At 33.5% G+C, this 14,982-nt stretch overlaps 1 protein-coding gene across 5 annotated transcripts in view; it reads right to left on the reverse strand.

The window, feature by feature from the left end:
• GRIA4 (glutamate ionotropic receptor AMPA type subunit 4) overlaps positions 1 to 14,982 on the reverse strand; it is a 456,325-nt gene that overhangs the window by 71,217 nt on the left and 370,126 nt on the right. For 4 of the 5 annotated variants that reach the window (XR_011967457.1, XM_072611221.1, XM_072611222.1 and 1 more), the window contains exons 10-11: positions 10,042 to 10,152; positions 2,555 to 2,761 (exon numbers count right to left, since the gene is read on the reverse strand). Coding sequence is in view for 4 of the 5 variants with exons in the window: in XM_072611221.1 (XP_072467322.1) it covers positions 2,555 to 2,761; positions 10,042 to 10,152 (318 nt within the window). In the remaining variant the exon portion in view is untranslated. Of the gene's footprint in view, positions 1 to 2,554; positions 2,762 to 7,525; positions 8,755 to 10,041; positions 10,153 to 14,982 lie in introns of those variants that run through there. The other variant, XM_072611224.1, reaches the window with a different exon arrangement.

A 14,982-nucleotide genomic window follows, 5' to 3' on the forward strand; every position in this document is an offset into this window, starting at 1 on the left:
GTGATTGGAAATTGGAAGTGTTGCCCCCCCAGTAATAGTAAATCTTGCTACTTCTTCCCACTCTATTTCAGAAGGTGTCCCTGATACCTTCCTTCACCCTCATTCCTATTAAATTTAAATTAAATTTATGCATTTTTCCCCCCCTTTTCCAGTGAAGAACCAGAAATGTTAGGAAAACAATCACGACATTTTTTTCTGTGTGAAAGATCAGTCATGGCAACTCTCTACCAATACACTACAATCACAAAAAATTGGGAAATATTAAGGTTTTTTGAAATGACTTCTTAGCTTCTACTTATTGAAATGTACATAAGTAAGTTGGTAAAACAACACTGCCTATTCTCAATCATTCATGCTAATAAAGAAAAAAAGAGAAATGAGTCAAGACACAGTGAATACAGAACAATCCTGCAAACATTTATGCATATATGTACACATACACATGTATAGTCATAGGATAGTCTATCACTCAGTCTCTGTCTTTCTATCTGTCTCTTTCTCTCTCACAGATGTACAAACACACACATACACATCCATCATCCAGACATTCTCTCATTCACCTCAAAAATGATTGCTCATACTGCCAGTAGCCCGAGATCCATTTCAGATGATCCAGATAACTGAGGACTGATCATAAAGACCTCGATGCATGCAAAGATTTAACATACCTTATAAAAATGTTTACATATACTATCAAAGGGGGATGCTCCTATAATGCTAGAAGTTGCTTCATAAAGTAGTTATTTCTGAGTGCAATGAGCACCTACTACTCTTGCAAGGTAGATCCTCACTGTGTGTCTAAATTTTTGCTTGCTGTATTCCTGTCTTATAAGTTTCAGATATTACTGTGGAAAAATGCTTTAGAAATGCTCTTTCTCAATGTGAGACAAGGCAGTAATGCTCATTTGACAAAACCACTCACGCAAGTTAAGGTGCAATGTTATTTGCTCTCTACATTGCATTTCTTTTCTCATTTAAGCTTACCTATGTAGTCAGCACTTCTTTCACAAGAAGATAAAATCAGATGGATTGCTTTATAATGTCATTCAGTTTCCTCTTTATGTTTAGTTACTATATTCCTGGGTAGCAAAATGTCAGTTTCATGGTCTGAAAAGCAGAACACTGAGCTATGCAAGTACCAAATGGCAACTTGGGCTTGAGATGTGGTTCCCTCTATGGACTTGGGTTATGCCTTCAATCTTTTCTATCTGTTATTTTTAAGAAAAGGAAAGAGGTGTCCCCTGTGTAATTATTGATTTCACGGGGGCCTTGTGAAGATGAATCAGATAGAGTATGCTCTGTGCTTTGGAAGATGAAAATCATGAAACAATCTTAATGTAGCATGCTTGAATGCTTTAGGACATTTCTGAGTCAGCATATGATTGTATGTTCTCGTTATTATGTTCCTCACTGGGAGAAAGCTTTTCCTTAGCTGTAAGTTTGATTTCTGGTTCGAAGAAATAAGATGCAGGATGTCACAACGACTGAGTGCCTCTTGTCTACTTTTAGCAACCAGCTTGAGATTGTGATAGGAGCTGAAGGGATGATTGATCTTGCAAATCAGGCATGAGTGAATGTTTTATTTGCTTTGAGCTGAAAATTTGTCCATGCACTTATCTTTTGGTGCAGGAGGTACATTATACTGTTTCATGTGAAACCACAACATATTTAATTCCTCACTTTGGGGAACTTTGTTGTCATGTAAAATAAGGAAATAATTACATCATGCATCTTCAATATTTAATAGGTCCAAGAACATTGTAAGCACCTTGTTTTGTTAAAACAAAAAAAAATCTGTGGTTTGGAAAAAATATCTATGCTAAAGGATTCATTGTGGTTTAAATAACTTTAACAAGTGAATTTAATCATTGCATTTTTAAAATATAAATTACTTGCGTGAAACAACTTTTACTTTGTGACTTGCTTAATGAGTGATTGTCAGTCAGAACATGAAGCTAAAGATGAAAGTAGAGAGGCATTAGGTCTAAAGTTAAATCCTAGCCCTGCTGCTTGCAGGACTGTCTAGTTCCCCGCATAAAGGAACCTTATTGCTCTTGGGCACACTTGGGTTCTTCTATAGAAGATAGTTGGGCTAGATTCTCTTTAAGGTCCCTTGCAGCTCTAAATCCTATGATTCTGGACCAATTTCAACATCACATAGTAATTGTTCATTAGGGCAAGTTGCTGAAGTTAGCTCTGCAGTTCTCAAAAGAGTTTCTAAAGGTAATAAACAAGTATGAAATTAAATAGGTATGCACCATTCACTTTTTAATTGACAGTGTATTTTTACTGTGTATTTCTATGCAGTGTATTTTGACTATGAACTTCTATCAGTCTTTTTTTCTCCTTAAGAAATCAGAGTGCTGATTACTTTAAACTTTTAGGAATTAATAAACTGAGAGCATCTAAATATTGTAAATCTCTCTTTGAAGCTATATATCTAGAGCACTTTGTAATGGTTTGCTCATTCAGTGTTGGCTTTTTAAAAAATGCAATAAATACATATCTTCACTATTCATAGAAGGCAAATTCATCAATAAATTTATTTGCTTACCCCATAAACAAGTTCTCCTACCATCCCATTCCAGATTTTTGTATCTGCATCCCTTGCTCCATATTTTCCATCTGGGACAATGGCAATTTTGTACTTGATACCAATATGTTTTGCAATTTCAGAAGCCAAATCTACACAGTATCCTTCATACTTGTCATTCCCTTCAAACATTTCATGGTTTTTCTTGTACATAACATATGGGGATTCCTATAATGAAAGAAGTAGAACTGTAAAGGAGAAATATATGAAATGCAATTTGAAAAAATAGCATGTAAACTTTTGGGTTTTGGGGTGTGATGAATAGTTAATGTTTGGAGTTAATCTGTACCCATTAGTGTATATACATTAGTCTATACATAGTCCTGGATGTCAAAAGAAATTAATATTCAAACTAAGGCACACTAAATAATCTCAAAAGAACTTTATTCACCTTGAAAATGAATTTTGAAATGTTTCAAAATAATTCCTCAATCAATCAGCAAGTAATGGGTCATTATTTTATGCCCAGTGCAGTAACAATGCTAGCACCTTTTTGGGAAATATAAGAAGTCTGACACACTTAAATTAAAATTTTAAAATTAAATTAAGGGAATTAAAGTTTTAAAATATAGGGCCTAAAAATTTTGAGACTAGCTCTATGTGAAGTTTGAGATCTCTGTAAGAAAAGGCCTGAAAATGTAGAATGAAACAAAGGCATAGGTTAGTCCAAATCTGACATATTTTGACTCTGGTTTGGAATTATTTTACATACACTATTCTCTAACTTCCATGGAATACACTTTTTCGATGATGTTACATATTCTGTTTACCGCCTAGAATTAGTGCTTTACGAATAAAGCACTACATTTGAAATTGAATGTGTCAAATTTTTATAAAGTCTGACTTCTGTAATGTTAAGTATAACTACTAGATGGTTTCCTGAGCAAGTCAATATTATTTGAAATGATGTATATATATATATGCGTATATACATATATAGATATCTTTAGTAGTGGCACTTGAAAATCAAGAGCATTGGGGAAAAACATTGATTAGATCATGATCCTAAGAGGCAATCACATTTGCATATAGCCCTGCATTTTTCAAATAGTTATTTGCATCTACATCCCTCATTCCATATTTTCCAACTGGGACAATGGCTAGCCAAAGGGGAATTGCCATGAACTTGAAATGTGCAGAGAGCACATTGCTCCATCAGTCTTTTCAGGGAAACTCACAATACAATTATGATCATGACTCTAAGCAAGGTCATCTTTGAATATATAATGCACTGATATAAATATATGTTTCATAACATGATGCTATGTGATTCTGAGGCTGCTATATAACAACTGGTTATTCCATTTAGTTGTCTATTAAAAAACAGAAAAAAAGATAATTCATAGTTTGACTCTTGTTGATTGTTGAATTGAATGTTTTTAAGCATCCCTATTTGTTATCTAATAATTCTGTATTAATTCTTATTTCATTTTAGTTTTTTATTACATAAACAAAATAAAAAATGGAAGACAATGGCCTAATCATTAACATCAAATATAATTTAACTAAAAGTAATGGTTCCTACCGTCTTCTAAATGACATTAATAACACAGGACAATGGCCTTTGTCTTTTTTTTGTATATGCCTATGCTTGGCAGTCAGGTGGACCAGAACATCCCACCTTCTGCTCTCATTCTACATAGATTCTATTACCTTCTTTATTTTTCCTTATATAAGACCAACTAAATTTATATCCCTTAAAGAGATGTTTTGAGGCTTAATGTATTAATTTATAGAGAATATTTTTTAAAATACGGGAAAAAAATAGAACACTGCAAATCATACATGTGGGCATGAGAATTAGAGGGCTGCTGCAAAGCATTGTTCACTTCAAAGATTTGGCATAATAACCTGAATAATTATTGTGACTCTCTTTTATAGTTTAATTAAAGTGGGGAAAGAGGCAGTACAGAAAGACAAGAGTCATGTATCTGCAAAATAATTCTGTATTGTTACTGAAATGGTTTTATTGCTATTAGCTATAATTAAAATAAACTTAGTTATATGATAAAGATTTTCCAAAAGAGGAGCCATCCAGGTCTCAAGCTGAATATTAAGCCTCAGGAACAGAACCTTATCCCTGGTATGTGAATAATGTGTAATATATAAATTATATTGCAAGAAGTCATATGATCACATGCCATAAAGACAGTATTAATTGGAATTTGTTTTTCTTGACTCTGCATATTTGTCATGAGACTTTTGTTTTTCTTTTAGGTTTCTTTTTTATTGAAGGAAAGTGGAAGGAAGAGAATAAATGCTTCTTAATTGAAAAAATCAATTAAAATATATAATAAATCATTTTGTGTCAATCAATGCAGGCTTTGCCTAGTTGAAAATGACAAAACAACATTATTTTCCTCTCCTTACTGAAAATTAATCTAACTTCCCTTTTTCTAAATGCAAGGAGGGAGGAGAGATCACAAACTTGATTAAAAACAAGATGTTCGGCTCTTATCTTCAGTATCTACGTTTTGGGGGGATAACTGTCATCATTCTTTAAAACATGAGTGCAAGTCTCCTAGGTACCATGTGATTTTAAAAAGGACTGAAAAGATCACATGAATAGAATTTTCCATCTTTAGCCAATTCAAATCTTTAAGATTCAAACTGACCAATTTAAATGATTAATCCTACTACCCTACATTAATTCTACTACACACTTTTCTGTCCAGCTTTTTAAAAGAATAAAACACCAAAATATTCTAGGTTACTTCTGTGGAGACAAATATAGAAAGAAGGAAAAAAAAGCTTCACATAAAGTCTGGTCACATTTTTCTAGCTTCCTTTAAGTTGTGTTTATCTTGTTAAAGATAGGCTAGTATGATTTTGTTTTAGAACTACAAATATAAGTAAATGTATTGCAAATGGGTATGTATGCATGCATATATTTGTATTAAATATTCATCTCCCAAAATATTTATAGAAACCTGGCAAAATTTTAGGCAGAGTCAGGCCAGCCTATGGGACCAATAGAATTTTGAGTGTCAGGGTAAGGAGAAATGCGAGTCAGAGTGAGTAAAACAGAACAGTGACTTGAGGGAAATAGGGGGTGGAATATAAGAAGAAAAAAACTGACCCTCAGAGAGAAAAAGGCTCTCACAACTGCTCTATTGTCTTTTATATCCACAGGCCTATTATTCCTTTCACCTTGTTTCCTTCTTAAGGAATAGTGATAATTTTCCCATCTATGAGCCCAAAGAAATTGATAAATATCCAGATACAATTTTTAAAAGGTGGGATTTGTTGAATTTAGTCCATAATGCAGGGGTGGTAGGGAAAGGACCTTTTAAGTCTCCTAATGGTAGTCTCCTTGAGGAATGTGAAATACTGTGATCTGAATAGTGAAATACACTATTCCCCTACTTTCTTCCTACAATTGAAGTTTCTTGTCTTTGATTATAAGATGTTTTACATGTACTATGGCATAATATTTCCTTACAAGTTATTTTTTAAAGGAATTACTAACTTTTTGTGCTTTATTACCATATTGGATGCTTGGTATTATGAATCTGATGACTGAAATAACTTTCGCCATAGATTGCCTGGCAAGACTTTGCTACTCACAGGCCCAGTGAGACTATTTGAGTCAGCAGAGTCTGATCTAGTGGGCCTGGTCTTCAGCTTCACTCTCTTCCATTCACATACATTACAAGCATATACCATGAAAAAGTCAAACTGGAAATTATAGTTATTTAAGTATTAAGCTGTTGAAATAGGGACCTTACCAGCATGATTTCATATATGCCACACAACGCAATCATTGCAATTGCCTAGAACATGATTTGAATGCAGTTAAAATGATGAAAGATTCACTTGCATCAGTTGTCAGTTTAAAATCATTGATTATTTGCTATGGAAATTGCCGCCTGCCTGAAAAGCATCCTGATAGATATAAATAACTTATTTTATTACAATCCTATAAGTTCAGTGGGAAAATGCTTAGAAGTGGAAATTAAGTTTTAAAAAAATCCAATTCAGACAAAAGTAGGCCTATTTCAATTCTAGGTTCATTCAAGGTTGGCTTGTTTGAAAGCTAAAGGAGTTTCTTTAATATACTAGAAGAGCTGATAGTTAAGAAGAATGATTATCTCCACCAATATGTGGAGATATTGTGACTTACATAGTATCTACTATGTTCAAATAAAAATACATTATGTAGATGAGATAAAACTATATCAAACTGTATTATTTAAACATCTTCAGAGCTAATTTTGATTTTAGAAAATTGTAGACCATTACTTTTGATTTCATGGCATTTTGCTCCATGTTACTTCATTTCAAGATTATGATGAATTAGTGTACAGACTTTCCATAAAAATAATTTACATTGAGTCAAACTGGAGGTGGAGGGAAGGATTTGGCTGTCATAGCTCATTTTCCCTAAAGAGGACAAATCATCTCACAAGGAGAGTACTTTGAGATTACCAGTAGTCTTTCCTGTTCTCTCCCTCCCACACCCTGATTTCAGCTAAATTGAATTCCTGCTCTCTTAATTACAGCTTATGAGACAAGTTAGTTTATATCTTTGATTTTTATTTTATTTCTAAAATGGTGGCCATGGGTGGTGCTAGTGGTGGGGAGTTGGACTGGATCATCTCTAAGCTCTTTTCTAGCTCTAACATTCCATGATGAAATGATGCCTACTTCCCCAGATGTGGGATCAAAACTTACAAAACTTGTCATTTTGTGTTACATAAATATTAGTCACAACTTTTAAAAGTTGCAATTTTATAATATTTTAGACTTAAAATTTAGGACGTCTTAGAAGAAGACTTCTTTTAGGAAAACATGACTACTTGAGATCTGTCCATCATCCATTCTCAGATGTTCCAGCCAGGTAATAAAATGAAGGCCCCATTGTAGATAACAACTGACATCGTACTCTGACCAAGGATGATATTTTAGAAGTATAAAAAGCTAAACACCACATTTTGTTTGAGTACAACAGCTAATTTCTCAATAATTTTTATTTAACAATAGCATTATCTAGCAGTACAGCACACAAATGAGATACAGAAGGGAAACGCAAAAAGACGAGTAGTAAGACTGCATACAGTATTTCAGAAAAAAATTGGCCATGCGATATAATCTTTAATTTCTTAAAATGGCTAGATATGTGTCTTACTCATTAAAAAAAGAAAAATTAACATCTTTCTTAGGTGGTTTTCAATAGAATTTGAGGGGTTAATAATGTGGTTTTTCAATATTTCATTCATCTTCATAGAACTGTATTTCCTTCAATATGAAGAAGGGTATGGGAGATGTTATAGGCCCCTGGATAACGTTTTCAACAAAAGTAAAATACAGGGGCCAATTCTATGGGTTCAGAAGTGTCCATTATAGAATATTACCTGTAGTTGACTTGGTTATTACCTTGTGAGCACTAAATATATTTCAAGAATGAATAATATATAGAGAAACATTCGTCTTGCACTATGTTCAAACAGCAACGATGGTAGTACTGCCAATCAACAGAATTTATACAAAGGTAGTACTATATACACATATAGATAAGACACTTGCATTTTTTTAATTACTTTTTATTTACTTACAGGTGACATGCTGCAAGGAAATCTAAACATGCTGGGCAAAAATCATTTAGCCTTTCGGCTTTTAGAATTATAACTGTAGTCCCTTGAACAATAGGGATGCAAAGGACATTCTTTAGATAATTATTATCAAGCACATTAAAATGCTTCATTGCAGACAAAACAGGCAAAATTTCAAAAGTGTGAGTTTTTTAAAGATTGTATTTGATCAGGAAACAATCACAAATTCATATGTATTTACTTGTTTTATCTATGCTTGTAGTTATGAATGGCATATATACATAATGAATGTACAGTGACCTCATTTAAAGACATGGGGATGATAGAAACTTTTAACTAAATGATTCCCAGTCAACATCCATTTCTTCTCTTGATAAGGATGAAGGTCAATTCTTCATCTGTTTTAGATAATTCATCATGGTCACAGAACTTTTTATTTTTGGTGGTCGAGGGCCTGGTCATCCAGTGAAGAACCATAATCCACAGAAAAATTAGTTTAAGTTTACTATATTGGAGAATAAGACTTGAGCCTTAGTTAGGAATGTTCGCAGCATCGTGGAACTCTTTCTTTCTTGATCAATTTCTTAAAATAGGATTCTTCATCAGAGGCTGAAAAGAGGAGGACTGTACTGAAGTATGATTTTTCCATTACTGGGTCTTTTTTAGGAAAAGAAATATATATATGGCTTTTAAAGTCCATGCAAATATTATAGTTAGGATAGAAGTTACATATCTCACATTGCCACAAACACAATTGCTGTTGGTTGATTTGCATCCTCGAAAGATAATCTTGAAATCAATGACATGACATATTACATCTCTAACTGGTGATGTAACACAGAGGGAACTGCAACACAGTGAAACCATGACAGTGTCACTAAAGCATTTTCCAGTATTTTCCTATTTCACTCCAAGATCAGTTTAGGAAATAGGTCAACCTTACTGAAAAACACTAAGCTACCTAAATATGTTTCCATCTCATTTAAGGTAGATTGTTCCCATAAATGATTAAAAATATATATCTTGTCTAATGAGACAGGTGAAAAGTGCAGCAAGCTGAAATGTAAAACTTTAAAACCAGACAGGTAAAGGTCACCCATTGCTGGTCTGCTTTGACAAGCATTCACTCTAAAGGGCATGTTTGACTTCAGAAAGGAAAAATGTAAGATAGTCTATTATTTAAAAGGTAATTTCACAAGGCTCTCTTTGAGGAAAGGAGCTTTGAAATCAAGAGAATTTCTCATTTTATGAAGCGACATAATGAAGCAGCTGCATTTTGCTCAATTCCCAAGAGCAAGTCAATGAACAATGGCATGAGTATGGATTGGTCAATGAGAAAAATAACCAGTGAAGAAAAGTTAACTATTTTAACATTAAAAAATAAATATGAAACTAAGCAAATTGGCTTTAAGAAACACTTATATAAAATAAGTTCATTAAAATGTACAGATTTGATTTCTCTAGCCTTATAATCAGATAATGCAAATCCTTATAGATGATTAAACTACCTGAAAATGATAGTTTTGAGCACTAAAAGCTGCTACTATATTGATGTTTTAAAAGCACTACAGAAATACTGAAGGTATTGAATTTTTGTTATCGACTTTTCAGCTGTTTTGTCTTTTAGGGATCTGTGCATTTTATAGATTTTCATCTAGAGTTTTACTGCATCCATTTTAAATTTTCAATATTATTACAGAGAATGACAGAACAAAAGACAATACAAATAAAAGGAATGAGTTGACTCAAACTTGGGAACAAATAGATTCGAATGAAAATATATTATAAGTAAAATAAACCACTAAGGTACAACTCTGACCCTCCCCATTAACCCTATCTGGAAGATTATTAGTCTCCCAACAGAAAGGAATCATAAATACACAGACAAAAACTTACCATGATTGTGGTTACAACAACTGTCCTATTTTCAACAGCTGCAGTCTCATTGCCAAGTGTAGGCACATCTTGAATCAGAACTAGTTTATCCATGTCATTCCAATAACCAACCTGTAAAATATAATGCGAACAATTTTAGAACAAAAATTAAAATAATAAATCGTTGGATCTCAGAAAAAGGCAGATTTTTAAAAGTACAGAGAAAGCAGGAATTTAATTTTATATCAACTGTTTTGTAATTCTGGTGCCTATCAGTACCAATCAAGGAGGAATGACTGTCTCTTAGCTATAGCAATTAATGATTTGCCTGAACTAACTAGTATCTGTCAGGCACTTTGCCAGGTGCTGAGTATAGAAAAACAACCACAAAAATGAAACACCTCTTACCTTCAAAGGCTTACTTTCTATGACAGGAAAATATCTATCATGTGATTATATGCACAATAAATACAAGGAAATTTATGGGGGAGGATGAAGGGATCGGAAAATGTCACATGGAGTTGGTTGAGTTAAGTTTTAAAGGAAGCAAAAGGTTCGAAGGGGAAGGAATGTATTCCAGTCACAGATGACAGTGTGTGAAAGAACAGGTATAGGAAATGGAATGTTTTATACAAAGACTAGCAGGGCCAGTTTCACTAGACAGCAGTGTGCAAAAGGATTGAAGTGTAAAAGATGTGGAAAGCAGTCTGGAGACAGGTTACGAAGGGCTCTAAATGCCAGAGAGGAGTTTGAGTTTTGATCCTAGAGGTAATAGGGAGACATGTGACTTCACTGAGGATAGTGACATGGTAAGTCCTACACCTTAGGAGGATTAGGTTAGCACAGGGGTGAGGAACCTGTGGCCTTGAGGCCTCTAGATCCTCAAATGAAGTCCTTTCACAAATTCCTTTTTTGAAGTTTGGATTCAGTCAAAGGGCCACACCTGAGAACCTAGAGGACCACATGTGGCCTCAAGGCCACAGATTCTCCACCCCTGGTTTAGCACCTCTATGGGAGATGGATTGCAGAGATTTTTAATCAGGAATTTCAGTCAGCAAAATGGTAAGAATTGTAAAAAAGGAAAAATGACATTTAAATTCAAAATATTGTCATACAGTAAAGGCCTGTTCACTCAATATTTTGAAATTAAAGACAATTTTATGGACAATTCGAAAACAGTAAAAAGAGAATTAACCACTGAATATGCATATCTTATCTAGAGGGCTAAAGACATTATGAATACAATTTGTAAGAATGAAAATGTTGGCAATACTTTCATTTTAATGGGATAATTGTAAAGGTGTTAAATTCTCATTTAATGTTTGCTTTGAAAAATGAAATGTTCTAATTTTCTGTAAATCATTGATATTAAAAAAGAATACATTTACAATCAACCTCATGCAAAATTGACTTGAAAATATCTATTTGGCTAATATTTTACTGGCAAATGTGTGTGTGTGTGTGTGTCTGTACATTTACATGTTTTATATACATGTATATCTATTTATATATATATATGCCAATTATATTTTATGTATGTCAGGTACACTACAGAAGAGATTCTTTTCCAAATACTGATTGGATTAAATGGCCTGTGTGTGAGGGACCTTCCAAATGTGAAAGTCTGTGATTAGTATGATTTATGAGTTCCATTTTCTCCCTTTTCTAGCTATCTCTGTCTTTCATCATAGACAATAGAATTTCAAAATTAAGGAGAGATTTTGAAGGGCATCTAGTATAATTTTCCACATAATGAAGGAATCCTCTTTACAATATTCCTTAGACTTATCATAGTTTCTTTTTAAACTCTTTCATAATTGAAGAGCTTATCACTTCACATGGTAGCCCAGATATAGGAGAGGTAGTATAATATACTGAAAAGAGCACAGGTTTTTAGAATCTGAGGATCTGGGTTAGAATCATGTCTGTTACTTTCTGTGTGACCTTGGGCAAGTCACACCAGGTATTTGGAATTCAACTTCTTCATCTGTAAAGAGAGGGTGTTAGGCGAGATGATATCAAAGATCTCCATATTTAACTCTATGATCTTATGATTCTACATTGTACTAGCTATAGAGTATAGATATTTAGTCTATCCCTAGATTTCCATTAATCCATCAATTTATAATCTTTAGACACAATTAAATCTTCTATGAATCTTTCTAGAAGTCATCTAGATCACATTTCTTCATTTTATTTGTAGAGGCTTTCTTCATGAAAGGACTTGAAATCAAGAGATTTGATTTATGCCATTTCTCTTACCTACAACATAACTAACATCAGAGAATATAAACATCTGCTTGTTTCCAGCAATTCACTTATAGTTCTTCCTCAGATATAGATTATAATAAAAAACAAAATAAATGTAACAGAAGAACAAAGCATATTAAAGTCCTTTCCACCTATTTTTATTAGATCTATTGACAAATCCTTTAAGAGTTATCTTTGTTTCATGTAACTTTTTAGACATATGAATAAAATGTTAATTTCATGGGTTACTGCTATTGTAAATGGATTCTTTCCTTGTTAATAAGAGAAATAATAATATTACCTAATGAATGCATAGAATTTTAAGGTTTGCAAAGTGCTTTACACATATTATTTTATTTGATCTACATTTGATCTCACTTATTTTACAAAGCTAGCCTGAAGTATCATCATTCAAAAATGAGGAAGCAAAGAAAAGATGTTTTCACCAAATTCAAAATTCTTGGTTGACATTTAAAGAATAAAGCAAAAACATCTTGGTTCTACCTTTAGTAATCTTAAATGAGTCAGCATATTATATAAACAGGAAAATTATCTGGACATTTTCTAAGGCCACAACACCTGACTACATGTCTAAGGAGGTTTGTTGCCCTTCCATGGACAAAGGAAGTTTGGAAAGCAAATGGCTCCCAGTATCCCCTGAAAAAGCATAATGTCTACAGCTATGCATATAGCCCAAATGAATTTCCTATATTTCTTTAACACCGCCCCACCCCAAACTGGTGCTGCTGCTACTTTGCCACTTTTTCGCACTTTAAACCTGTATTCCTTAGCTTAATGCCAGTGAAAAGTCACCATTTGGTTTGTTTAGACATGTCTATTTTGCATCTTTCTCTTTATTTCTCAGCCGTCTTCTGCATCACCATTTTGCATAGAAAATCTTGCTGGACTTTGAGTTAGACTCCCATTGCCTTGCTCCACTCCTCTAACCAGCAGACCTCATAGATCTGGCAATAGATGAACTGGAAATTCATGAAATCTGTAGTTACAACTTATATCTCTTCCTTCCTGCCATTGCAACTGAAGTTAACTAAGCAAAGAGGAGGTGTGGCAAATACATTGTCCAAATGCTCAAAAAGACAGCTTGTGCAGCTAGTGGTTGAATGAAGAATAATGCCCATGCCTCCTAAGCTCCTTAAAAATTGTCCCTTCATAGAATTTTGCTTTCCTCTGTTATTAATAGGTTTCTTTGAATGGAACATAATTTAGACTAAACTTTTTTTTTCAAACAAAATATTTTAGTTTTTTCAATTACATGTAATTTTTAAAAAATATTTGTTTTTTTAAATTTTGAGTTCCAAATTCTCTCCTGCCATCTTTTCCATTACTCCTCCATGAGACAGCAAGTAATTTGTTACAAAGCCTAACTTTTTAGTTTATATATCTAGAGCTAGAAAGAACCTTAAAGTCAACTATTCCAATCCCCTTGAGTTTAAAGTAAGTCTGAAAGAAAGTGGAAAAAGTAGGTTAAAATCATATTGGGAAGGATTTGAGTACCTTGGCTAAGGAGTCTGAATATTGTTATTCCATAGGGAATAAAATTATTAAAAGTGTTTGATCAAGAAAATTGCATTTTCAGACCTGTGCATAAGTAAGAACATTTTGCCATCTGTATAGAGGATGGATTGAAGGGAAAAGAGACTAGATACAAGAAGAAGAATAAGGAAGAATTAAAGAAATTATACCTAGAGAGGTTTAATGATTTGCCCAAGTTCACACATGTAGTGAGTGGCAGAATTGGCACTTAGATCCTATGAGTGCAACTTCAGCATCTTTGTCTACTGTCTTGCATCTTGGGGTCAGAATTTCTATTAGACAGTCTTTCTCTTGAGTTCAGATACTAATCTCTGTATGTTCTGCTTCATGGTTCTGTGTCTTAACAAATTTTGTGTTTACTAAAAAATTTGATTGACCATGTCACTTCCCTACTCATGAAACTCTAGTGGATCCCTATTTTCTCTAGAATCTAAAATCTTTTATTTGAAATTTAAAACCCTCCACAACCTAATTCCAACCTATCTTTCCAAACTGACATCCCTTACTCCCTTCCCTTTACTCACCATGTTCCAGCCAAACAGTCCTACTTGCTCTTTCTCACACATGGTAATGTACTTCCCACTTCCATGCCGTGAGATACGCTAAGCCAGGAATTCTCTCCCTCCTCACCTCTGCTGTACAAAGTCCTTATCTTTGTCAATGCAGAATTTAGCTAACACTTATTAGAAAACAGGCCTTTCCTAATCTTCCCACTTAGTCTTCCCCCTAATTTCTTTATGTTTATTCTGTATATATTTTTGTGACAACATGGGTTAGTGGATAGAAAGTCAATATCAGGAAGACCTGGGTTCAAATCTGCTTTTGATATCTACTGGTTGTGTGAAGAAGAACAAGTCACTTAATCTCTCAGTGCACTAGGAAATTCTGTAAAACTAATTTACAAAAGTAGGTGCTAATTTGGAACTATGCCCAAAGGGCTATAAAATTGTGCATACCCTTTAATCTGGCAATACTACTGCTAGGTCTATATCCCAAAGGGATAAAAAAAAGAAAAGAATGTTATGTACAAAAATATTTACAGTAGCTCTTTTAGTTCTGGCAAAGAATTAAAATTGAGGGGATGTCCATCAATTGAGGAATGGATGAATAACTTGTGGTATATGATTATAATGTAATATTATTGTGGTATAAGAAATG

The sequence above is a fragment of the Notamacropus eugenii genome, chromosome 5 (genome assembly GCF_028372415.1).
Source record: "Notamacropus eugenii isolate mMacEug1 chromosome 5, mMacEug1.pri_v2, whole genome shotgun sequence".
Classification (NCBI taxonomy): Eukaryota; Metazoa; Chordata; class Mammalia; order Diprotodontia; family Macropodidae; genus Notamacropus; species Notamacropus eugenii.